The 26,712-nt window shown below is 39.0% G+C and overlaps 1 protein-coding gene across 1 annotated transcript in view; it reads left to right on the top strand.

The window, feature by feature from the left end:
* ints6l (integrator complex subunit 6 like) overlaps nucleotides 1-26,712 on the top strand; it is a 33,712-nt gene that overhangs the window by 2,118 nt on the left and 4,882 nt on the right. The window contains exons 4-16 of the mRNA XM_051649809.1: nucleotides 9,391-9,540; nucleotides 13,193-13,282; nucleotides 14,120-14,303; nucleotides 14,759-14,887; nucleotides 15,042-15,205; nucleotides 17,090-17,242; nucleotides 19,555-19,687; nucleotides 22,170-22,264; nucleotides 22,554-22,664; nucleotides 23,155-23,370; nucleotides 24,870-24,996; nucleotides 25,577-25,719; nucleotides 25,886-26,114. Coding sequence (XP_051505769.1) covers nucleotides 9,391-9,540; nucleotides 13,193-13,282; nucleotides 14,120-14,303; nucleotides 14,759-14,887; nucleotides 15,042-15,205; nucleotides 17,090-17,242; nucleotides 19,555-19,687; nucleotides 22,170-22,264; nucleotides 22,554-22,664; nucleotides 23,155-23,370; nucleotides 24,870-24,996; nucleotides 25,577-25,719; nucleotides 25,886-26,114 — 1,924 coding nt within the window. The remainder of the gene's footprint in view (nucleotides 1-9,390; nucleotides 9,541-13,192; nucleotides 13,283-14,119; nucleotides 14,304-14,758; nucleotides 14,888-15,041; nucleotides 15,206-17,089; nucleotides 17,243-19,554; nucleotides 19,688-22,169; nucleotides 22,265-22,553; nucleotides 22,665-23,154; nucleotides 23,371-24,869; nucleotides 24,997-25,576; nucleotides 25,720-25,885; nucleotides 26,115-26,712) is intronic.

Below are 26,712 nucleotides of genomic sequence, written 5' to 3' on the forward strand. Positions count from 1 at the left end.
GTTTTGATGTTAGATATGAGAATTGTACTGATGGGTTTCATCAATGTACACATCTAAATTGAAAGTATTTTACACTCTTTCTCCTATTTGGACTTTTCTAGCACTACACTTACTGACATGCACATATAACACGGTGGTACACAGGTTCTTGTCTTCTTTATTTGCAGTTTGACTTTGACAATCTTAGAGTGGCTCTGCACTTTAGCAGTTTGTTAGTGTGTGGAATATCTGGCAGATAGCCAGACTCTGTCTTGGGGGTTTCTTACTCCACGCTTGTCATGCAGTTTTCCCACCCTGTTCCAGCTTATCCAAGATAATCTAAGGCTGACTTTCAAGTGCCTCTCAATCCTATAACTAAAGTACTACATTTCCTACTTGTTGCTGGATACTAAATGATTCATACTAGACATATGGTATTTTTAAGCCTTTGGTAGATGTGAATGTGCAAGTGGCAAATACTTTACACTGATTTCTTAATAGGCCATGTTTTTGTTTGAGATGATGCTAATGTGTTATGAGATGTTATAACAGTTCCCTTACATAAGCACTTAGCCCTTTCTGAGTTATTCATGGCCAGCTTGTCCCTCTTATGTGTTTTTTAAAAAAAAATACTTCTCATCCAAGCAGTGCTTCTTCAGAATTAGCAACCAGGCTAGCCCAGTTCTCAAAAACAATACACTGGGCAAGTAACAGCCGAGCAAGAATCTGGCCTTTGTTTATGGCAGAGTGCCTTTTTTATTTCCTGTCAATTATTCATGAGATTTTCAGCAGCTAATCAGTGAAGAGTTCCACTGAGCCTCCAGTCCTCACAAAGCCCTCTTTTCCTGTTTGTGTGCCTCTCTTGTTGTCTGAGCCCTCGCCAAGCAGAACATTATTTGTAACCTTACCCATTTTCTGAAGTTGACACAGTTTTTGTCCTTTGCCATTTTTTCAATCAAATACTGCATGAAATAGCCTATTAAATGACATGGTAGTCTGTATATGAGTACATCATTGGCTTATTATTGAACCAAAAGGTTAAAACTGAACTTGTTTTGTTGTGAACTGAGTGTTGTTTCTGCGTTTGGTCGATGAAGAAGAAATGCAAATATGTACATAAAAACATCCCATGAGACACTGGAAAACGTGTTATCTCTGTTTGGTATTCCTCAGATGAAAGTGTTGAAGCAACGGGAACACCTACATTTTACATTACACCTTCTAAATTTTTACATAACATTATAAAGTATTTGGACACTTATGCCACACTTAAACATCAGGTGCGGTGCTATTGCCGTTTTGGTCATTTTTTGTCTTGGGAACAAATTTGTTTTTTAGAGGTGGAACCATCTCTGTACAACCGCAACACACAGGAGACTTAATATGTCTTAAAATCGAGGTTTCAGTGAAGCACTTACAATGGAAGTGAATGGAGGCCAATTTGTAATCGTAAAAAACTCACTGTTTCAGAAGTATAGCCACAAGACGTAAACAATATGTGTGTTAACATGATCTTAGTCTGATAAAAACACTTATTAACCTTTTCTGTAGTTTTGTCAAAAGTATCGATACTTCGGTACCAAGTCGATACTAAAATAAAAAAAGATGTAACGATACCAGTGTTTCTGCAGTACAGGTAGTACCGAGCACAGACTCTATCCGATACCAGCACGCAATATGACTGACACATAACTGCTTTAAAATGCTCACAGGCTTATTTTGAACGCCTGCTCTGTTACTCGTTTTACACTGAAATGGACAATTAATCAAATTAAAATCGTGACATGTCCTAGTGTGATTTATTAAACTGCTAAATGCTGCAATCTTTCTGTGGAAAAGCTGCGTACTTATAAATCCGACGGCTCATCCACTAGAAACTCTACAGACAATGAGAATCATTCACGTTGTATGAGATGACAGAGCAGAGCACTTATCCATTGTGAACCACATGTAAAATATGTATTTATATAATTAAAATCACAGCTTTTGTGCTTTAATCTCAGCTCAACTTTATTTATATTGCATTTAAAACAACAGAGTTGACCAAAGTGCTTCACAGTATTAATATTTAAAACATAACATTTAAAAATTACCACATACACAAACACCAGTAGTCTAAAATACAAACACTCCAAAACTGTGTCCTACATTTCATTTGTCAGACTCAAAGGACAGTGTAAAGAGATGAGATTTCAGATGTGACATAAAAGTCTTCAATGATCACACTGGGCCATGATGTGAACTGTTTATCCGGAAAAAAACACACGTCATAAAAGCATGATTCAAAATAAAATCTAGATGCCTGAAATTTAATAAAAATATATTACAACTGTATAGTAAAATGTAATATTCACTGTAATAATAATAGTAATAGTAATTATGATAATTAATCAAAATATTACAAGCAAGACTAGCTGAATAAAAGTTTGGCAAAGAAAAAAAATGCAATGACATATTGAAAAGTTCTATTTTCACTTGTTAAAAGTTTTAAGAATTTATTGTTAAGACGCTATTTTGATGATGAAATGAAATTAAACTTTAATTATTAAATTATTTTATTAAAATATTTAGTAAATAATTAATAATAACTAAACTGGTGTGTTCAGTAACATATCATATTATCATATTTTTGCTGTGGTATCGAAATTGGTATCGAGAACCATGAAATTTCACTGGTATCGGTACCGACTACTGAAATTTTGGTACCGTGACACTACTTTTCTGTGTAAAGTTATTTCCAATTTGACGACGTAATGTCAATAAACCCTAAAACGACTGTAAAAATGATGATTCAAACAACTTTACAGCTCAAATAATACACGAGTTTTAACAGAAGAATTAATGTAAGTGCTTTTATAAAATTTTAAGCTTCACCTACCTTTTAAGCTACCTTTAAACCCTCCAAAAATTGGCCCCATTCACTTCCATTGTAAGTGCCTCACTGTAACCTTGATCTATTTTTTATTTTTTAAGAAATGGAGGGACTAGTCAAAATTATTTTTTGAGGTAATCAACATTATGCCACAAATGCTGGCGATTCAGATTAACTTGTATTGAACCCTGAAAATTCCTTTAAACGATATGTGATGAACTAAACTTATTGTAACTCTGCTGGGTCACCTGTGTGAACTCAAGGGTAAGTGATTTAATACGTCCACTAAAATGATCTTGGACCCAGTTGGTTCATTCTTGGAGAAGATATAGCATCATTTGTTTGCAGATGCTCATGGCATTGAAATTCTTACTTTTTAGGTGTGGCCAAATTAAGTGTCCAAATACTTTTCAAGGCTACTGTATATTTAAATACATTACAAATTACATACATTAAATGTTTTGGCATAGACCCAACATATCTATTCTGTGAGCAAAGTGGCCTTTTCATACTGGCATGTTATCCTGTAGCCTGCCTTCATGCCTTATCTCACTCTGAATCTTGGGGGAGTGGTTTGTGTTTTTTTCTTCATGGCAGATAGTCAGAATAAACAGTTCTTCAGAAACACAAATGTTACTCCTCCTTAAACCACATTCACATGCAGAGAACATAAAACTTAACATATAATGTATGCCTTTCTGTGAACACAAGAGGAGAATGTTTAGGGACTGACAGTCTCAGTCACCATTCACTTATAATGCATCATTTTTTCCATACAATGAAAGTGAATGGTGACCGAGAATGTCATTCTACCTAACATCTCCTTTTGTGTTCCAAGGTATGCACTCCCTTTTTTTGTCACTAAAAGTAGTTGGCATAGAATGTATATCACCAGGAAAAGCCCAGTTGCATGGTCAGGACACAGAACATTCACTCCATTCGCCAAGACGAGCGGAGTCCTCCTTGTGATCAATGCTTTGGCTGGTTAACCAGCTCTCATTCCATTAGAGTGACAGCTTTTGTCCCTGCCTGGTCTTTATCATTACATATGTCAAGCACCACCCTTCAGACTGCAAACATGTCTCTTCTGCAAAACTGGGCAGTTGTGTATAACCAAGTACAATAGTTATCTATGATCGGCTCAACCTTAAGGCAGTAGTAGAGATTAAAACCTGGGACAAGGCAATCTGATCCTGGAATAATACTCCAGCGATAAGGGCAGTCACTCCCAGGAGTGCTTAACCTATGTGGGTTATCCGTGTGAATCCACTCTGGGTCATCACATGCCCTTTCTTTTGTGATGATTCCTCCTCCCTAATCACAAGAGCTGTATTTATATGAGCGCTGGTTTCCTCAGGAAACAAGTCCTTATCTGTCAGTTTATGTGGAGCTGCTCATTTGTTCTCACCACCTGTCCAGTGTTTGGAGAGGACAGACAAATGTTTTATGGAATCGCTATTTCTGAAATGAAAGGGAAAAAGAAAACATAATATGCTCTCAGTAAATAAACAATAGCTTTCTGTTCATCTAACATTGTCAAGTAGGGTCATTCAGAGTCAGCAAAGCTTTATTGGCACGATTGTCAGCATTAAAAAAATTGCCAAATAGTTCTTAAAGTATTAAAATAGACAATACTGAAAAAAAAAAAAAAAAAAAAAAAAAATAGGGTTAAGTAAATAAAAAGATAATGAAATGAAGGGTCCTCTCTAGTGGTCAACTGATATATTGCAGATATTCAGATTTTTTTTTAACTATTCTTCTATTTGACTGATTAGTTTCTCAAGTGCAGAGATTCGCCTGCTTGCATGTAAAGGAGCCGTCTGAGTCATGTAAACGACCAAACACAGTTTGTTGTTACTTGCCATCATGTTACTTTAATAATAGACCAGCATGCAACAACGTTTCATTTAAACTGTCCTGCATATCCAAGCTGAAATTAGTCTGGATCAAAACTCTGTTCCTTTGATTTACAGATGTTGTATGATGTTCAGTCCAAGCAGGTGATTCTGGCCGTGTAAACTAGAAGCAGTCAGTAGACTGCTGCTCTCGCTGGATCCACATTAGCATGTGAGAGCAACTTCAAATAAAAGTGCTTCAAGAGCACTATAAGTAAATGTCATATTCACAGTGCACTGTATGTACAATTGGTTTGATTCTGACTTTTGTTATAAAAATGCTATTGTTAATGCATACATGCCACCCAGGGTTGCTGGACTACTGTGTGCACTGTTGGTATTTCCTCCTTCCTAATATATTAATTTCTTTGTGTGCAAGGAAATTACTAAAATTGGATGACTAAACAGAAACCAGGAGAAACTGCTATCTACCATTTAAAACTCACAATTTTTTATTTTATTTTTGTTACAAAGTGAAAGTTTTGTGTGAAATTTTGAGTAAATAGTGTTATACACTGTCTGGCCCAAAAAAGTCACATACTTTAATATTTAGTTGGACCGCCTTTAGCTTTGATTACGGCATGCATTCGTCGTGGCATTGTTTCGACAACCTTATGCAACGTCACAACATTTATTTCCGTTCAGATTTGCATTCATTTTTGGCCGAGATCTTGTATTGATGACGGGAGAGTCGAACCACTCCGTAAAGTCTTCTCCAGCACATCCCAAAGACTTTCAGTGGGGGTAAGGTCAGGACTCTGTGGTGGCCAATTCATGTTTGAAAATGATTCCTCATGATCCCTGAACCACTCTTTCACAATTTGAGCCCGATGAATCTTGGTATTGTCATCCCGGAATATGCCCATGCCGTCAGGGAAGAGAAAAGCCATTAATGGGATAACCTGGTCATTCAGTACATTCAGGTAGTCAGCTGAATTCATTTTATTGCCACATAACATTGCTGAGACTAGACATGACCAATTGAACCAACCCCAGATCACAACACTGCCTCCAGAGGCTTGTACAGTGGGCACTATGCATGACGGTTGCATCACTTCATGCGTTTCCATTCTTACCCTGAGGTGCTCATCACTTTGGTATAGGGTAAATCTGGACTCATCAGACCACATGACCTTTTTCCATTGCTCCACAGTCCAATCTTTATGCTCCCTAGACAAAAATTTTCCAACTTTCTTGTGGCTGCACAGTACACAGCTGTTTAGTCCCAAACCTGCAAGTTCTCGTTGCATTGTGCGTGTGGAAATGCTCTTACTTTCACTATTAATCATAGCTGTGAGTTCTACTGCTGATTTTATACAATGTGACTTCAAGTGTTTTAGTGATATCCGATCACGATCATTCAAGATTTTTTTCCGACCACATTTCTTCCGTGAAGCTGACAGTTCACCAATATCCTTCCAGGTTTTAATAATGCGCTGGACAGTTCTTAACCCAATTCCAGTGATTTCAGCAATCTCCTTAGTTGTTGTCTTTGCTTGATGCAGGCCAATAATTTGCCCCTTTTGAAACATATTAACATATTTTCCACAACCACGGGATACGTCTTCCGACATGGTTGTTTAAGAAATGAGAAGCTACACACTGCATCAGTTAGGGTTAAATGAACTGTTGCCAGCTGAAACATATTAATCACTGCAATAATGATCCAATCATAGGCTCTTATCTGCTTATCTACTTATTTAAATCCAAACAGCGTCTTTTTTTTTTTTGGCCAGGCAGTGTATATATTTTTTTAGCAATTTTATGTATATGTAAAGTACTATATTAAATTGTGTGAGATATCCTCCACCCTGCTCTCTGGATATCGGCATCGGCCATTAAAAACCCTGTATCGGTCGACCACTAGTCCTTTCTACATCCTGCTTTAAGGGGGATTGTTCTGATTTATATGGGTGAATCTCATGAAATTGCCAAGAACATGTTTGGGTTATATTTCGCTCTAAAAATCAAAACAAGAAATAAGAAATTATATATTAGATTCACCCATATGTGGATTTGAAAGTTTGTTCTTTTCTCTGTTGGATCACCTTTTGATTGTCTTTCTTTAAAGAAGGGTTTGAGTTAACATTTCCTCTGCTAAAGCTACAATTAAGGTACTTTTTTCCAGGCTTTTCAGTCTATGTTCACATTCCTAATTCTCTACCATCTTCTTCTGCCTCGCTGGGCAAGCGTGTGATTAAAGGAGAGTCTGATTGCAGTCACACTTCTTCAGAGCCAATAAATTGTTAATGCTGAGGGAAAGAAAGAAGGATGGGGAAGAAAAAATAGAATTACTCTGTTGCTTGAATTATTGAGTTCCAGTTAGAAGAGCTACTGCTTGGCGGGTTTCCTTTTTTTGTTCCATACATGGATAGAGACGTACACTTTCAAACCCCTCCTGACAAATCCCTGCCTGCTTTGTTCTTCAATAGAAGATAGAATTCTTAGTTTCTGAAGCTGAACCACGTCGGGATGTGACCTGTTAAGTCCTCTTCTCTCATGCCTTGTGGGGATTTACAATGTATGCATGTTTATATAATGTGTTGATTTATTCACTTTGAGTAATTTTATGTGCAGCTGGAATCATTTTTGAAAGCAGATTTAGTGAACTATTAACCTCTGTTCTTTTCCTCAGCATTGGAACTCATTATATTGTTTTATTTGCTTTGAGTAAGCAGTACAGTAATCACTGGGAGGGGCAATGTGGGTCAGGGACAGGCACACAGCCACCACATAATGTCTTTTAAAGATAGTAAAACAAGTGAAGCCTTATGTAGCAGATGTTTGCATTTCCTTACAAGGCTGCCTACGCACACATATGCACATAAGCAAACGCAAGCAGACACAAACATACTTGCTCATTCAGATGCACTGCAAAGCTTGGATGCCTTTGCATCTTGTCCGACTGTATTTCCACCCTATACTTTGCTCTCTCTCTCTCTTCCTCTCTCTCTCACATTCACTTTCTTTTTCTTACTTAAAGATTAGGTAGTTGTTCTTACACTTGGTAAGCCTGCTGATTGTCTGAAGAGTACACATAATGCTGTAATAGTAAGGCACTTGATATTGGTAGACAAAAGAGAAAGAAAAGCCACAGGTGATTGGCAGACACTTAATTACACTTAAAAATGTATGAATTTCTTGAATTAGATTAACACATTTTCAAACCAAGGGTAAACAATTGATGCTAGATGCTTTTCTCAGAACTAACTTTACTTTTTGCAATTATGTTTAATCCACTGGTTCCAAGGTGATTTTTAGTGGATGCATGCCATTTGGTTATACATTTTTAGGTGTGACTTAAGTGTCCAAATCCTTTTTGAAGCTATTATATACACTGATAAGCCAAAACATTGGCCTAATATGCTGTTGATCCTCCGCGTGCCGCCAAAACAGTGCCGATCCGCTGAGGCATGGACTCTACAAGACCCCTGAAGGTGTCTTGTTGTATCTGGCACCAAGACATTAGCAGCAGATCCTTCTAGTCATAAGTTTCGAGGTGGAGCCGCCATGGATCAGACTTGTTGGTCCAGCACATCCCACAGGTGGTCAATTGGATTCAGATCTGGGGAATTTTGAGGGCAGGGCAACACCTTGAACTCTTCATCATGTTCCTCAAATCATTCCCGAACAATGTGTGCTGTGTGGCAGGCTGCATTATCCTGCTGAAAGAGGCCACTGCCATCAGGGAATACCATTGCCATGAAGGGGTGTACCTGGTCTGCAATGATGTTTAGGTAGGTGGCACAAGTTAAATTGATATCCACATGAATGGCCAGACCCAGGGTTTCCCAGCAGAACATTGCCCAGTACATCACACTCCCTCCATCGGCTTGTCGTCTTCCCGCAGTGCATACTGGTGCCATCACTTCCCCAGATAAACGGCACACATAGGTACACGGCTGTCCACGTGATAAAAACGGGACTTATCGGACCAGGCGACCTTCATCTACTGCTCCAAGGTCCAGTTCCGATGTTCGCGTGCCCATTGTAGGTACTTTAGGTGGTGGACAGGGTCATCACAGGCACTCTGACCAGTCTGCGGCTACGGAGCCCCATGCACAGCAGGGTGCGATGCACTGTGTGTTGTGACACATTCCTCTTGTAACCATCATTACAATTTTATGTGACTTGTGCCACAGTAGCCCCAGTCAGTTCGGACCAGATGGGATAGCCTTTGTGCATCAATCAGCCTTGGGCGCACAACACCCTGTCGCCGGTTTGTGGTTTGTCCCTCCTCGGACCAATGTCGGTAGGTACTCACCACTGCTGACCGGAAGAACCCCACAAGCCTTCCCGTTTAAGAGATGCTCTTACCTAGTCGTCTGGCCATAACAATTTGGCCCTTGTCAAAGTCGCTCAGGTCTTTACTCCTGCCCATTTCCCCTTCATTCAACACGTTGACTATGAGAACTGATTGTTTGCTTACCATCTAATCTACCCAGACCTTGACATGTGACCTTGTTAGGAAATAATCAACGTTATTCGCTTCACCTGTGAGTGGTCATAATATTTTGGCTCATCAGTGTATATACATTATGTGTATGGCTTCACCTAATACATGATCTCACTGTCTGAGTGTTTAATGTCCCCATTGTTACGTATAACTATTTTTCACTTTATCTGTTTGTGTGTATATTGTAGGCGGGTTGGAAAGAGAATCATGCCACATTCATGAGTGAGCTGAAGAACCTGCAAGCATCTGGAATGACTACACTGGGTCATGCTCTCCGGGCAGCATTCGACCTGCTCAATCTCAACAGACTAGTGTCTGGCATTGACAACTATGGGCAGGTAATAACGAAATCTCCCCTCAGTGTCCAGAGGGTCCAAATAATCTGTATCCAAAAGAGAACAAAGTATTTACGGGTGTTTTTTTTCTTCACATATGACATTTGACACAAAATTCGACAATTAAACGAAGTCGTACATTTGCTTGAATAAGTTCCAAATAACAAATGATCACTGACATTTCATTCAGAGTGTATATGTCAGAAAATGTACTGTTGAAGGAAGGACCCAAGCGCAGATAGGCAACAAATGAGCTTTTATTAAATAAAATAGAAAACATACAAAACCAAAAATCTCTCGATGGAGAAAACAGAAAAAAAGTAAACCAAACTAGAATTAAAACAAGATCTTGAACCAACAGTGAATGCAGACAGAGAACACACAACAACAAGAGTGAACGAAACAATCCAGCACAGGACAGCATACAAGAGGATCTAATAAAGGGGAGAAATCAAACAGGTTAACAAGGAAGGGCAGGTGTAACTAATGAACTAAAAGTAGGCGGGGTGTGAGGCAAGACTGAGAGACATGTGGCAATACGGAAACTAAACAAAGCCATGCGCTCTCACAGACACAAACACCCGAATGACACAAGTGCATATTGCCAGAGACAATGGCAACACGCGGCCATGCCAAATGACAGACTAGATGAGACATTTGTGAGAGGGTTCGGCCACATATATACAGGCAACCAAGACCGAACCGGTCGAACCCCAGCACAACATGACAACGAATCGGGACCCGGACACGCAGCGCAAGGTGAAGCATGCCCGAGGTCGCGAGTGACAAACACAAAACAATTTACATGAGTGCATGCCGCAAGAAGACATAAGAGCAATGCACTCATGCCAATAACCAACAAGACAAGAAAATGCATGGCAACGCCAAAAGGGCAAGCCATGCATTCTCGCATAGACTAGACAAGACACAAAACAAGGATGTCATTGCTCAGCCACAAAGACAACAAAACACAATCAACATAAGTGTCTGAACTCTGACATTACCTATAAGGGATGCCTTTTGGTGTCCCAAGGGAAACACCAAACATGACACAAGACCAACAGAACAAGCACAAACACAGAACAGAACAGACAGAAAACATGCAAATGTGGGCAGGGAACCAGCACGGAGCCGGCAGGACAGACCAGGGCGGAGCCGGTGGAACCAACCAAGGGATGACCGGACAGACCAAATAAGCAGGGGCAGGCAGGCTAATGATTGCTGGGAATAGTTCAGAAGCAGCCACAGGGAACTGGATGGGCTTGTCAACAACAGTGGGGAACTGAACAGATTCAACGACAGCCTCAGGGAACTGGACAGGCTCATCGACAGCCTCAGGGAAATGGACAGGCTCGTCGACAGCCTCAGGGAACTGGACAGACTCAATGACCAAAGGGAACTGGACAGACTCGATGACCACGGGGAACTGGACAGGCTGTGCGGCAACCGCTGTGGTCAGGAACGCTGGCAGCGACTGGGGTGCGGCCTCTGTGGCCAGAAATGCTGGCAGTGATTGAGGAACGGCCTCCGTGGCCATGAATGCTAGCTGTGGCAGGGGAATGGCCTCCGTGGCCGTGAAGGCTGGCGGTGGCAGGGGAATGGCCTCCATGGCTGGGAACACTGGCAGCGACTGAGAAACCACAGCGAGAATGGCCGCCACCTCCTGGCGGTCGGCAGCTGGAATGGGCGGGAGGCTACAGCTAACCTGTTCTTCATCCTCCTCCGTTTATGGGTCATAGTAGGACTGGGGATTGGGCTTGTTGTGGGTGGGGAGATGGTAATGCCTACCTGGGGAATTTCCTCCTGGTATGGGAGGTCAAGGTAATCCACAAAGTCCCAAAAGCCCAAATGCCCCACCTTTTCCATCTCCCCCCAACTGAGAGACTGATCGAGGCCGATGTTAAAAACCTCCTTAAAATCAGTCTCATCATAATCCAGCTCGTCCACTGCAATCAAAAATTGATAGACACGTGACAATACGGAAACTAAACAAAGCCACGTGCTTTCACAGACACAAACACCCGAATGACATGAGCGCATATCACCAGAGACAACGGCAACACGTGCCCATGCCAAACGACAAACGAGACGGGACATTTGTGTGAGGGTTCGACCACATATAAACAGGCAACCAAAACCGAAGTGGCCGAATCCCAGCACAACATGACAACGAATTGTGACATCAACATAAGTGTCTGAACTCTGACAATATATCAAAAGATTTGCATAGCATGTTGCTTTATTGGAACGTGGCTGGAAGGAAGTAATTACTCAAAAATAGCCATCTCACAACACAACGAAAATTTGCCAGATAGCATGAGAGTGACCCAGCTAACATATGGGAAAATATTTTGTAGTCCGAAGCTCAAACCTGATGCTGCCTATGCTTTAGGAAAAACCAGTGAGGCTTTGTTGTGGAGATGCTTTCATCAGCAGTAACAGGGTATCTTCTGAACTCTGGAGGAGGAATGCATGGAGCAAAATACATGGATTACAGAGCCAATTTTAGTTTTATTCCTTTTAACAGTATTTCATAACAGAAGAAAGGTGTCACCTTAATTTATTTTGATTTCTGGAGGAGGAATGCATGGAGCAAAATACATGGATTACAGAGCCAATTTGAGTTTTATTGCATTTAACAGTGTTTCATAACAGAAGAAAGGTGTCACCTTTATTTTGATTGATGTGTTTTTAAGAAAAATTAAACAGAGAAACATAGTATCAGATTATTTGTAATTCAGAACTGTTGCAGTTTAAATACAGATACAGTATGTCACACTTATAAAGTCCTTCATATATATCTGAGCATGCATTACCTAAAATGGGAGACAAGGACCAAGATCTGAATCGCATAATACTATACTACTCCTACTATTTCTGTCATATCTGTATGTATGGCAGAAATAGAAAGAGAAGTATGATAGTATGGCATTCTGATCTCAGCTATAGAGTTTTGGATAACCCTCAGGCAGTGTGTTTAATCCACATGCTAAATTTGTACTGTGTGAGGGTGAGAGAGCTGGGGTGAGTAACTGAGTGCTGACCCCTGCAGTATGGATAGAGAGAATGCATTTTGTGCTCACAGTTCACTGCATATGCTACAATTACAGGTGTTAAATCAACATCTGTTTAATTAAATGTTACTGAAGATATAGTCATAATTCCTAAACAGCTGAGTGAAATTAAGTTGACAGTGATGATGTACTTACAATTCACATGGAAAAGAACATTGGATTTTGTCAATATGCAGTGATGTCCACAAATCTATTTTGACCATTTAAATTTTTTTTATTTTTTTTTAAGTCAGATGAATAAGAAATATTTAACATGCTGCACTATTTCTAGGTCACTAATCAAAGAAAGCTAATTTGTGACATTTATCGTTTTTTTCTACAGTTTCTTGCTTCTATTAAGGCACACATGATGCTTTTTGGAACATTCTCAAATCAGAAATTCATGTCAGTTTTTCAGTTCAACTTTTCACTTGTTTTTTTTTATCCTAACTGGTTAATTTGTGATGAAACAGTTTTTATTAAAACAAACTTTTGTTATGAGATTTTAGCATTTTGTGGTAGTTCGATAAGTAAGAACAGCCAATATCAGGAATTTTTCTCTGCACTCTGGATTTCTCAAGAAGTTTGTTCCTCTCTTCTAGGGTCGTAATCCTTTCTTTCTGGAGCCGTCGGTCATTATTACGATTACAGATGGAAACAAACTGACGCACAGCTCTGGGGTAGCTGAGGAGGTAAGGGGAAAACACTTTAAAGGGATAGTTCACCAAAAAGTTCCTCCCCCTCATACCACCCCAGATGTGTATGACTTTCTTTCTTCTGCTGAATACAAATGAAGATTTTTAGAAGAATATTTCAGCTCTGTTGGTCCTCACAATGCAAATGATTGGTGACCAAAACTCCAAAAAGCTCCAAAAGCACATTAAGGTGGAATAAAAGTAATCCATAAGACTCCAGTGTTTAAATGTATATCTTCTGAAGTGATATGATAAGTGTGGGTTAGAAGCAGATCAATATTTAGGTCCTTTTTTTACTATAAATTCTCCTCCCTGCCCAGTAGGTGGCGATATGCATGAAGTATGCAAATTGCCATAAACAAAAGAAGAAGAATGTGAAGATGAAAGTGGAGATTTATCATAAAAAAGGACTTAAATATTGATCTGTTTCTCACCCACACTTATAACATTGCATCTGAAGATATAGATTTAACCACTGGAGTCTTATGGCTTACTTTTATGCTGCCTTTATGTGCTTTTGGAGCTTCAAAATTTTGGTACCCATTCACTTGCACTGTGAGGACCAATTCTTCTAAAAATCTTTGTTTGTGTTCAGCAGAAGAAAGAAAATTATACACATCTGGGATGGTGTGAGGGTGAGTAACTGATGAGAGAATTTTCATTTTTGGGTGAACTCTTCCTTTAAGTTTAAACCCACATGCTCTCTCTGCCAGTAAATGTTTCTCAGCTTCAGACTAAACTTTTCACTTTTATGATGTTTAAGTATTGCAGGCTCTTTTTAGGAAGTGTGCCCTCCCTATAAGCTCTAATAGCAGCTCACTTCTCTTCCCTCAGCTACTTCTGCCGCTGAATTCTCCATTGCCGGGCAGTGAGCTGACAAAGGAGCCGTTCCGCTGGGACCAGCGACTCTTCGCCCTAGTGCTTCGGCTACCAGGGATAGCTGTGCCTGACAGCGAGCAGCTGGGCAGTGTGCCCACTGATGAGTCTGCTATCACTCAGATGTGTGATGTTACTGGAGGTACATACACAGCTCAGTTTATCAATCTTAAGTGTCAGAAGAGGTTAAACTTGCACTCTTGAGTATATTTTAAAACAAATTGTAGAAGGAAATGCAGGCTATCAAATCAAAGCAGCAGACATTCTTTTTGTGGTTCACTTTATAATGGATTCTCTATAAGTGCTTTAGATTTAGTCAATTAAACTGAATATTTAGTTCAAGCCTCAAGTCATTTAGTGAAGTCACCTGTTTATGGTGTTGAAGGAAAGTAATTTGCTGCCTCCCTAACATTTGCTTGTATCAATTTCTTCAGCAAATGTTACAACTACTGTATGTTGTGAAATGGATTGGTTGTGTTTTTGGAGGATTGTTTTGCCCTTGCACTCCTTAAGCACAGGGTTTTTTAGTTGATAATGCAGTTTTGTTCTTTTATGTCATAGCTCAACTATCTTTCTGTATCTTACTCCCTCTCTAAGGTCGCTCTTACTGTGTGAGGACACAAAGGATGCTGAATCAGTGTCTTGAGTCTCTCGTCCAAAAGGTGTTGAGTGGAGTTGTTATACACTTTGAGAAGACCGGTCCAGATCCACCTGTGATAGGTGAAGGTAAGTACAAGAATACTTTTGCCAGTAAAATGCTTTTTTTCTTTGTCAGAGATGATAGTGAGGTTCCATGTTAGTATATATGGAATGTAAACAGTACACATGAATTTTGCAAATTAGTTAATGTTTTCACAACATTCACTCTCTGACACTGCAGATGGTTTGGTGGATCCAGCTCGTCCTTTGTCGTCCTTCAGCCCACAGCCCTGGCACAGCTGCCACAAGCTTATTTACGTCCGACCCAACCCCAAGACGGGCGTACCTGTGGGTCACTGGCCGATTCCGGAATCCTTCTGGCCTGACCAGAACTCCCCCACTCTGGTAAATAATCACGGGCGTCACTTTGTTTTAAAAAGTAGTGGGGACAGTTTTGGCGAGGTGGGGTTGTTGTGACGTCACGCCCATTGCCACTCAACGCCACTGTAACAGCTGCAATAAACACCCTTCATAACATAAAAAATAACAAACTGGTTGATCCAGGGCTGGATTATGACAACAAACTCCTGCTCAAGAATTGGAGATGTTTCTTCTGCATTAGACACTTACCTAACGAAAGTTTAAAAAAAAAAAGGTGGGGACAAAATTGACAAAGGCAAAAAGTGGTAGGGACATATCCCACCCGTCCCATCTATAAATGTCACTTTTGTAAATAATAAGCCTCTAAAACAGAATATATGAGGACAGAGTCATCACAAGCAATGGCTGTTGTTGCTTTTTGTCACAGACATCAGTTTAAAAGGCTGTCGCACATTATTACCACTTTAGTGTAGTCACAAGTAGTGTTGTCATTCTTAGACGGTCAGCCATTTTTTTTACAGCTGGCATTAACATGCTTTCTTATCTGGATATTCTTTAGCTGTATTGCATTTACACCTTGCATTGCAGTGTGTCTCTTACATGCACTTACAAATTATTAATGCAGTTGTATCTGGATAACAAAAACGCATTTACATATATATGTTCGTCGAATGTGGTCAGAATTGAATGTGGCTATGTAAAAATGCATGTAAATGCCATGTGTAAGGGAGGCCTTTGATTTTAGGACTTTGGCATATTTTTTTGCACACTGAATCTTTACTTAATCATTACTAAAATGGAAAATTACTTGGCACAGGATTGCAAAGGAAGGTTGGATAGGAGTATTACTATTACTATCGGCTGATCCAAGCATAAAGTGGATGAAGCAGTTAATTAGCCAAGGTGATGACCTCTGAAAACTAAAGGTTAGCTTTCATCTTGCTCAAATATTGCTAATGAATTCAGATGAAGATAAGAGTGCTGAAAAGAGAGTGGTAATGTGAGCAAAGGCCTGAGTTTCCTGAGGTTTCCCACCCCCTCACTGTCTATTCTCTCTTGAACAGTACACTGTATAGACAGCAGCTGGTGCTGTGCCAAAGCACCACAGCTCAACTCAGCTTGTGGGCACTGTGAGAGCGATTGCCAACAGAATAATACTGCTGCAACCCCTGCCTGCATGCTCACCACAATTTAAACACTTACAGCTAGCCTTTTAAACGTGAGGTGATTTCCTTCCTGGCATCTCGGGTATCATGTCTGAAATGTTGTTAATCAGGAGCACAATGGGCGTAGGTGCATTTAGGAACATACTAGGTGCCGCAACAATTGTCAAAATGGGCTTTTCAGAGCAAAGAAAATGCACTGTTACAATGTTTGCTGGCTCTTGACCACTATTTTTTCCATTTACCTTTGATTTCTTAGCAGAAATACATACTGGAGTACAAACTGAAAAGCCTTAGGACCTGTTTGAATTTTCTTGATGGTCCAGACTAGTTTATGCTGGTTTGGTGCTGTTCTAGTTGGTGCACCAGCATAGCTATGCTGTTAACCAGCTAATTTAACTAGTGAAGCTGGTCATCAAGCATGGTCTTTCTGGTGAGGTTGTTTATTGAAGTAATTATTGCTGGTCAGACAAGTTAAAGGAATATTCCACGTTCAATACAAGTTAAGCTCAATCGACTGCATTTGTCATATAATGATGATTACCACAAAAAATTATTTCGACTCTCCCTCCTTTTCTTTAAAAAAAAGAAAAGTAACCTCCATTTTTGCTTCTTGCTTGGTGCTGTGATTACAGGATGAATTGGCCTAACCGTCATATTATATCTTCTGCAAACCCATTGTGGAGGAGTGTATTGCACACGATTTCTGTTTAATGAGTCATCACTTTTCTTTTTTTAACTTTAGCCTCCTCGTTCAGCCCATCCTGTAGTGCGGTTTTCCTGTGTCGACTGTGAGCCTATGGTTATCGACAAACTGCCTTTTGACAAATATGAGCTGGAGCCATCACCACTCACTCAGTACATCTTGGAAAGGAAATCTCCTCACATGTGCTGGCAGGTGGGACACCTTTTCATGCAACTATTTAGTCTGCGTTATGTTTCGTCTGTATTTAGCATGCAGTCTTTTACAGCCCTCAGACTCCTTGCTGGGTTCAGCATAGTTTCATAGTGAAAGATGTCATGTTTTCATGAGGACTAGGAAGAAACAGTGGGTGTTTAATTTGTCATATTTACTGTAAGGCAGGATACAACACAGAAAATAATATAAATGTAATTTGAGTTTAATGGCTTAAACATTTACAGTCAAGGTTGTAAAGTCCTGTATTTAGTGACTGGTTGGAATGAGGTTTTGGTGTGCAGTGTTACCAAATAGAATGGCAAAAATACTCCTATTCTAGAGTATTACATTTGTCCTGCCCTAAACTCACACCACTGGTTGAATCAACATTGTAATGGAGGGAACTAAATCATAGTGGAGCCAACATCATTATCAGTGCCACAATACAAGAATACAAAAGCAGCACGCAGTGTCAGTGCAGTTGAGAAGAATTTTATTAAGTGATGAAGTGCCCTCAAATACATAGTTATGAATTTGAAAAAGTGCTCAGTGAAAGTGCTCAAATGTGCGTTCAACCACGTATAGTGAACCGATGTTGTAGGGTGCTGATCCAGAGACAGTTCTGAATGCAAGCATCATAGCCAGAGACATGGGCCCTCAGGTTCTGCACCGCACATGACATAACCACATATAGGGGGGCTTGCTTCATCCAAGCCAAGGTGTCTGAAAGGAAGATAGTGGAGTGGCAGGTAGAGCTGGTGATACCCAGGTGGTTGGCTGATGTGACCTGGACACCCTTCCCCTCCAAGACACCTTGAAGGATCTGGCCATGAGGTAGAAAGTGCAGTTCTAACAATAGTGCTTCAGCAGACAGGTCCTGAATGCCATGCAGTTGGTAAGAAATGTGTTTGGATGTCATCCAGCAGGATGATTTGACGCAAGCAGAGAGTTGATTGAAAACCAAGTTTGACAATGCTTGAAAACACATTCAAGAGATTTCCACAGGTTTGCCATTACTTTCATCTGCATTGTACACTGCATTTTTTGAATTAGCTTTGCAAGACACCTGCTCCTAAAGAGAACAGCAACAGTCTTCCACCACTTGTTGACAACTTGTCTAACCACTGATTGACAAACTCCCAAACCTTTGGAAAGATTTTTGAAGTCTTTTCCAACTGCATGGATCTGTACAGATCTTCTGCTAAAATCCATTAAATGTATCACTTGATTAGGGTGCCTTTTTATGGGGCAGTGCACACCTAAACCATAACTCCAGCATCATTGCTATAATTGGAACACCTGACTCCATTTAGCTGTTGGAGATGTAATTGGCTTAGATAATCACATTATTCACAATCACGTAGGTTGAGTTCAGAATAACATACCATAATACTCTAACTATTTCTTCTGTATAAATAGTAAAAGTATTATAGTATGCCATTCTGAACACTTTCGGTCTAGACTATGAATGTCAAATAATTAAACAATTAATCTTGTTATTAGTTTACCTGTTATTGTAACTAAGGAGACTGATTTTTTTCTATTTTAGAAATTTAGGTTAATCCATATGGCTCAAAGTATTTTACATTTATTCATTCGGCAGACACTTCATCCAAAGTGAACAACAGGACAAACATTTTATCAGTTTGTGTGCTCCTTGTATGTCAACCCCCCTTTTTTGCTGCTTTATCTGAAGTTCAATTAGAAACAGATGAAAGGTTGGAACATGGAGTTGCCGCGACACTGTGATTTTTATTTCAGTAATCAAAAAGTTCTTAAGGAGAGATAAAGTACCTGGAAGCTTGACAAATGTGACACACTGGTTCACTAGCATGGAATGATTACTTTTAGAGATGGAATAATTGGATACTCGGGTGTTTTTTTTTTTTTTTTTTTTTTATATAACTCATTTTGGATTTCTCTGAAATGATGATAAATTAACTTTCAAGAGCCATTACATTTAGTTATATAAATGAACCAGCACAAATGGGATATATATTATATATATATATATATATATATATATATATATATATATATATATATATAAAATGAACTTGTTCTTTTACCATGGTGACAATGCAATATGGTTGTTTTCCTCACTAGGGAACATATGAAATGCTAGATAAATTTGAAAGACCTCATCCATTTATAAACATATTAAGAGTCATTTATAGCACACTGGTCTCTAAGGAACCCTCTTACATAATGAGCTGTTGATGAATGAGTTTTGTCTCTAAGAAACAGCATCACCTGAGATGTGAGCTCTCAAGAGAGACTAAAAGCACTAACTCGGCTCCCTCATTGCCCAGGTGTTTGTGAACTGCAGCGGTAAACACAGTGATGTCGCCCACCCGTTTGGTTACCTGAAAGCCAGCACTACACTCACCTGTGTCAACCTCTTTGTAATGCCTTACAACTACCCTGTCCTGTTGCCACTCCTTGGTACGTATATGTTTCCTCCTGGCTATTTTGTATGTGTTGTGCATAAGTTGCACATTCCCAAACTTATGATATAAAAATAGTTATTCATATTAGGGCTGCAACTAATACCTATTTTGAGAATTGTTTAATCTGACAAATATTTTTTTTATTAATTCTATTATGTATGATATTGGGCAGTGGTGGCTCATTGGTTAAGGATCTGGGTTACTGATCAGAAAGTCAGGGGTTCAAGCCCCAGTACTGCCAAGATGCCACTGTTGGGCCCTTGAGCAAGGCCCTTGACCCAATCTGCTCCAGGGGTGCTGTATCATGGCTGACCCTGCACTCTGACCCCAGCTTAGCTGGGATATGTGAAAAAAAGAATTTCACTGTATATGTGCAACTAATAGTTGCAGTATAATGTGTGATAAGTAAATAAAATTAATTTAAAAAAAAATAATTAAAAATTAATTAATTATTGTACACTGTGTGCAAAAATGTGAAGATAAACATTTATAAACATATGAAGTTTCCAATATAAAGTGAAGCTAAAAATATATATAAATAACTAAAATATTGTTTTGAACAAAATTATTGCACTCCATTTGATTAACATGCATGTGTGTGATATATGAAATACTACACTGTAAACCCTAATAAGTTAGCAGAAGTTTAGAAACTTAGTAGAACTTTCAGATTTTGATTTTGTACTACACATGCATGTTAATTGCTCTTAACTTGAAATATTGAGTAAGCTTACATTATGGTGGCACTTAAAGGTGCACTCAGTAAGTTTTGTCTTTGTGTCATCTTGGACTTACACTAACACATAGTGGCTTTGATGCAGCATCATTTAAAATCAATAGTTTTCAGTTTCAGATGCCACTGTAGAAATTTAGTATTCACAGTCAGCCATGACTACTTTAATCAATGAGTGAAAGTGTCCAATAACAGGACGGTTACTGAGATTAAGCAAGTAGTATTTTCGGCTAGTAATGTGATTCTAACAGGGCAGCCCCCATGAGGGGACCCTCTCCTTATAGAATAAAACAGCTTTTATAAGGTTACTTTTAAAATGACTGCAGTCTTCTTTTTAATGTGAGTGGTCATGATTTCCTACATATATTGCAAAATTACAAAATTACAATTCATGTCTTTAGGAGTTAAACTTAAGGAAATTTAAATGAGGAAAAAATTACTGAGTGCACCTTTAACTTTACATTTGGCTGAACTTAAAATGACCATGTAATCTCAGTTTAAATACTTGAACCTAATTGATTTAAGTAAACCCATCTAAATTGGACACATCAAATTAAAATTAATCTCCATTACAAACTAGTAAATTGCTCAATGAGTAAAGCAATATAGAACATTCTTAACTTGTACCAGTCCTCAACCTAAGCTCAAGCTCCACTATTCAACATAATGGTAAACCCCAAAACCCCAACATAACAGATACTCTTCTAAATAACACAACAAAACACTAAACACTAAGAAGTCTCCCCCTTTTACCTTCATCTTGCACAAAGACACATTATATAACAGTTTATTTTAACATTTACTCTCACTGACGAGTGGCATGCAAAGCTTGCTGTGCATTAGAAATCTTCTGCCCACTTTCAGTTTACCAAACTAAAAATATTCATGTTGTCCAAAAACAAATAGATTAAGTAAAACTTGAAAAAAACGAAGGAACGAGGAATGCCTAATAGCGATCATTTTTATAGCAAACCAAAGCTTTTTTGGAGAAATCGTTTATTGTAGTTTCACCATCTCTGTTCAATACAAATGCCCAATAGTCTGTGCATCTGTACTCCCATTGCAACATTGGTGGTTTAGATTGAGAGGATACTGGACATCTTTAAGTTCAAGTGGACAATTTAGGTTCCTGTAAATTTTAAGAGACATGTACATTAAACTCAAAAAAAGTAAAACAGTTCAGGTTACTGAAAAGGCGTCAGTTTCATGAAGTCAAAAGAAATATAATATTCTAAATACTCATCAAGGTTAATTTATTTGAAGTAATTTGTATAATTAATTTTCCATTACTCAATACAATTAATTATTTTGAGCATTAGGGTTTACAGTGTTGCTAAACGAAATATTTTATGTACTGTATGTGACAAAAATGGAAGTGAAATTTAATCACTCGCTTGCTGTTAAGATGAGTTATTTTGCAAAATAGAAATGTTTAATTATAAGAACTATTATTATAAGAATATAACAAAAATTTGAAGTTATGTCCTTGCAAAAAACCTCTCAACCACGACAATGAAATTCAATAATTCGATGACTGATAATGAAATTAGTTGTCATCTATTTTTATTATCGATTTTATAGATGAATTGTTGCAGCTCAAATTTATAAATTTCTGCATATATTTTGCAAAAATTCTCTGTCCTCTTTTGTGCCTCCTGAAGAATAACATAATGCAAGCATTTCAGAGCTGTCATATACGATCTGTTTTTCCTAGCGCACTAACCATCTCCTCTTCTCCTTACAGATGATTTTTTTAAAGTGCACAAACTAAAGCCAAACCTCAAGTGGCGACAGGCCTTTGAAATGTACCTGAAGTCCATGCCTCCTTACTTTCTCTTGGTAAGATACTCCTCTTTCCCACTTTCACAAAGAGACATCCAAATAGAGCACTGTGTCCTGCTTACAAAAAAGGAACAGTTGTGCATATAAATTCATGGGCTTTTAGATGTACTTTAGGGTCACTTGTGATCTGACCTCTATTATGAGATGTATTTGTTTTATAGTCTGTTAACCGCAGTAATGAGGTCAAGGATATGTGCCCTGAGTGCAGATTCCTTCTGAGTGTGTCCTCATTTTCACTTCCTTTGTCTGTGCTTCTCCACTCTTCCTCTCTTTTGTCTGCCTGCAGCCCCTCAAGAAGGCACTGAGGATGATGGGAGCCCCAAATCTCATCTCTGACAGCATGGATTGTGGCTTGAGCTACAGTGTAATTTCCTACCTGAAAAAACTCAGCCAGCAGGTGAGCTGACAGATAAAGGTGCATTCAGTCATTATTTATGTTTTTTTGTGGCCAATATGGCGGTCATCTGACACCTAGCGGTGTGGATGCAGCATCCGATACCATTGTAAAAATGCACTATTTGAAGTCAGCCATAATTTATTTATTTCTATAATTTATTTGTCCGATAACGGGGTTGCCAAGATAAAATAAGTAGTATTCGGCTGGTCATGTCCATGTAAAACAAAACAGCTTTTATTAGGCTACCGATAGTACTGTTTTCTTCATCTCATGAGGATGAACATGATTTTTGAACATATTTTTTAAAAGTGCAGTTCATTTCTTTAGATGCAAAACTTTTTTAATGAGGAAAAACATTGTCCTTTCATGTCACTGTTAAATGTGATGAGACATCCGTCATTTAAAAATCCAATCTGTATAAGGCTTGAGTGAACTGAAGTACATTTTTGAAGTGAAGCTTTTTTTAATCAAGTTGTACATTCATTGGCAGGCAAAGATTGAGTCAGACCGTCTAATTGTGTCTGTTGGAAAGAAGCCTCCTCAAGAGACGGGCATCAAGGTGAAGAACCACTTGAGTGCCCTGTCCCTGGCACACCACTGTGATTTCAAGCAGCTGCTGCAGGGCATCATGGGCGAGGTGCCCCTCCGACTCGTTGACATGAACTTCAAAGAGTTTGCTGGTTTCCAGATTGCACTCCTCAACAAGGTACAGACTGTTTGAGTGGGGCTGAATTACATTACAGGCTCAATCTGAAATCATTCATGTCTCATTTTATGCTGTTGGGTCAGGGAGTAGTTAACAGATATCATCTGAAATTCGGTGAAACAATAAAATATTATTTTCTTGTTGGTGGTGGTGGTGGCGATTAATTCTGGTGAATTCTTAGGACATGGACGTCTTTATATACACAGTCACTGAGTACTTTATTAGGAACGCTATACTAATACTGGGTAGGGCCACCCTTTACTCTCAAAACAGCCGCAATTCTTTGTGGTATGGATTCCACAAGATGTTGAAAATATTCCTTTGAGATTCTGGTCCAAGTTGACATGATTGCAAAATGCAATTTCTGCAGATTTGTCAGCTGCACATTCATGCTGCGAATCTCCCTTTCTACCACATCCCAAAGGTGTTCTATTGGATTCAGATCCGGTGACTGGGAAGGCCATTGAAGAACAGTGAACTCGTTATCATGTTCACAAAACCAGTATGAGGCGACTTTTGCTTTGTGACATTATCATGCTGGAAGTAGTCATTCGAAAATGGGTTGCCATGAAGGGATGCACATGGTCAGCAACAATACTCAAATAGGCTGTGGCATTCAAGCGATGATTGATTGATATTAACGGGCCCAAAGTGTGCCATAAAAACATTCCCCACACCATTACACCACCACCACCGGCCTGGACCATTGACACAAGGCAGTTTGGGCCATGGATTCATGCTTTTGGCGGCAAATTCTGACCCTACCATCTGTGTGCCTCAGCAGAAATCGAGATTTATCAGTTCAGGCTACATTTTTCCAGTCTTCAGCTGTACAGTTTTGGTGAGCCTGTGCCCACTGCAGCCTCAGATTTCTGTTCTTGGCTGACAGAGGTGGAACCCGATGTGGTCTTCTGCTGTTGTAGCCCATATGCCTCAAGGTTCGACATGTTGTGCATTCTGAGATGCAATTCTGCTCACTACAACTGTACAGATTGGTTATCTGAGTTACCGTAGCCTTTCTGTCAGCTCAAACAAGTCTGGCCATTCGGACCTCTCTCATCAACATGGTGTTTCCGTCTGCAGAACTGCCACTCACTGGTTTTTTTTTGTTTTTGGCACCATTCTGAGTAAACTATAGAGACTGTTGTGCATGAAAATCCCAGAAGATCAGCAGTTGTAGAAATACTCAAACCAGCCCATCTGGCACCAACAATCATTCCATGGTCAAAATCACTGACATCACATTTTCCCCCATTCTTATGGTTGATGTAAACATTAACTGAAGCTCCTGACCTGTATCTGCATGATTTTTATGCATTGCACTGCTGCCACACGATTAGCTGATTAGATAATTGCATGAATAAGTAGTTGTGCAGGTGTTCCTAATAAAGTGCTCAGTGAGTGTATAAGAAGCTATAGACGTCTGAGTGACTTTAGACGTCTGAGTTAAATATAAGGCATATAAGGAGATGTTGAAATCAACTGTCCTTTTCTTCAAGGATTTGAAGCCCCAGGCCTATCGGAATGCCTATGATATTCCCAGGCGGAACCTTCTGGATCAAGTGACCCGAATGCGTTCCAACCTTTTAAGGACGACACAGAAGCTGATCAGAGGCCAGGATGATGGTAATTGTCCCAAAGACACAAATTTAATGAATCTTCATAACTACTAAAACAGTCAAACCATTGCAGATAGCATATAGGTTAGTTTTTCTTTGGTAAACATTACAAGAAACAGAAACAAACAGATCCTATTTGCTATGGTGAGAAAGGTTGGGAATTAAGAAGTTCCAGTATAAAAAATAATACAAATAAAAAAATGGAACCAGTTCTAAAAAAAAAAAAAAAAAATAGTTGCTAGATAGAATAATTACTCATTCTTTTTCAAGAACGTATAACTGTTGTATTGAAATTTAAAATGATCTCCTAATTTGACAATAGGCTTCTGAGGTACTGAATGCAATAATAAGTCCATTCTTCTTAAAAATTATTAAAAGAATCACTTAGAGAACCATTACAGGAACCACAAGTGGAATCAGAACTAGAATGATTAAATTCATTATCATTTCCATCCCTATTGGTGAATGTTCACAAAGGCTACACTATACGCTTTTACCACAGTTTCTTGTTGGCATTCCATTAAAATTTTACATGGATGGACAGCTGGTATTAGTTTAATATTGAAATGTGCTCCATGATTCCATAGACTCCTTGCACAGTATTCCAGTGGGGCATATGGGAAATTATCAGGAGTATCTGAAGATGATGCCATCACCTCTGCGTGAAATCGATCCGGACCAGCCCAAACGACTGCACACATTTGGCAACCCATTCAAACAGGACAAGAAGGTGCCTGCATGTCACACATATTGCAAATAAAATATCCATTAAAGGCAGTGTTTTTCACAAATAAATCACATTTGAAGTCACAGTATAACTTAGTTTAACTGTGGCAACACTTCTACAGATAGAAAGTGCCTCAAATTTTTTATTTTTTATTTTTGTTAAACAACAGGGAATGATGATAGATGAAGCAGATGAGTTTGTAACAGGCCCACAAAATAAGAAGCGAGGGAACACAGGGGATCCGAACTCGGGCACTGCTCTGAAGAGGCGGAGGAGCATGTCCCCTCTACTGCGCCGGCCCCAAACACCTCCAATAATAACCAATCATGTACTGGGCAAGGGCCCCACAGGCACCCAGGGTCAGCAAGGAATCATTAAACCCATCCCACTCCACAAAGGTAAAGTCCTCTGAACCAAGCCTTACTGAGTTTTGGGCTACGTTCGAAATGGAATACCAGCTTGCAACATACTGAATGGTGCGCAATATACACTGTATACAGTTTTTTGTTTTTTTTAACTAGAAATTGAAGCACTAGATATTATTACACGAAAAATGTTTCAAACTGTAGTATGCTAAATTGTTGTCACATGACCTGTTCGGTTATCATTTTGGAAAAAAATAGCTGTTTTCCATTTTTAACTGAAGTTTGTGTAAAAAAGTCTGATCAAATAATGAGTCAAGAAAGTAATGTTAAAAATCACGTCTGAAATAATTTTCAGTTAATTGCATTGTGTGATACAGTATTTTGCACAGAATACAGAATATTTGCATTCTGTGCACAATATACATACTATTTACTGCAGAAATTGAATGAGTAGTATGTAAAAGGGATATTTCACCTGAAAATTATAATTCTGTCATCATTACCTCACCCTCATTTTGATCCCAAAACTGTATGAATTATTTTTTTCCATGAAACACAAAATATGTTGAGTAGAACGACAGCCTCAGTCACCATTCACTTTCATTGTATAGAAAAACAATTAATAAAAGTA

The sequence above is a fragment of the Myxocyprinus asiaticus genome, chromosome 22 (genome assembly GCF_019703515.2).
Source record: "Myxocyprinus asiaticus isolate MX2 ecotype Aquarium Trade chromosome 22, UBuf_Myxa_2, whole genome shotgun sequence".
Taxonomy (NCBI): Eukaryota; Metazoa; Chordata; class Actinopteri; order Cypriniformes; family Catostomidae; genus Myxocyprinus; species Myxocyprinus asiaticus.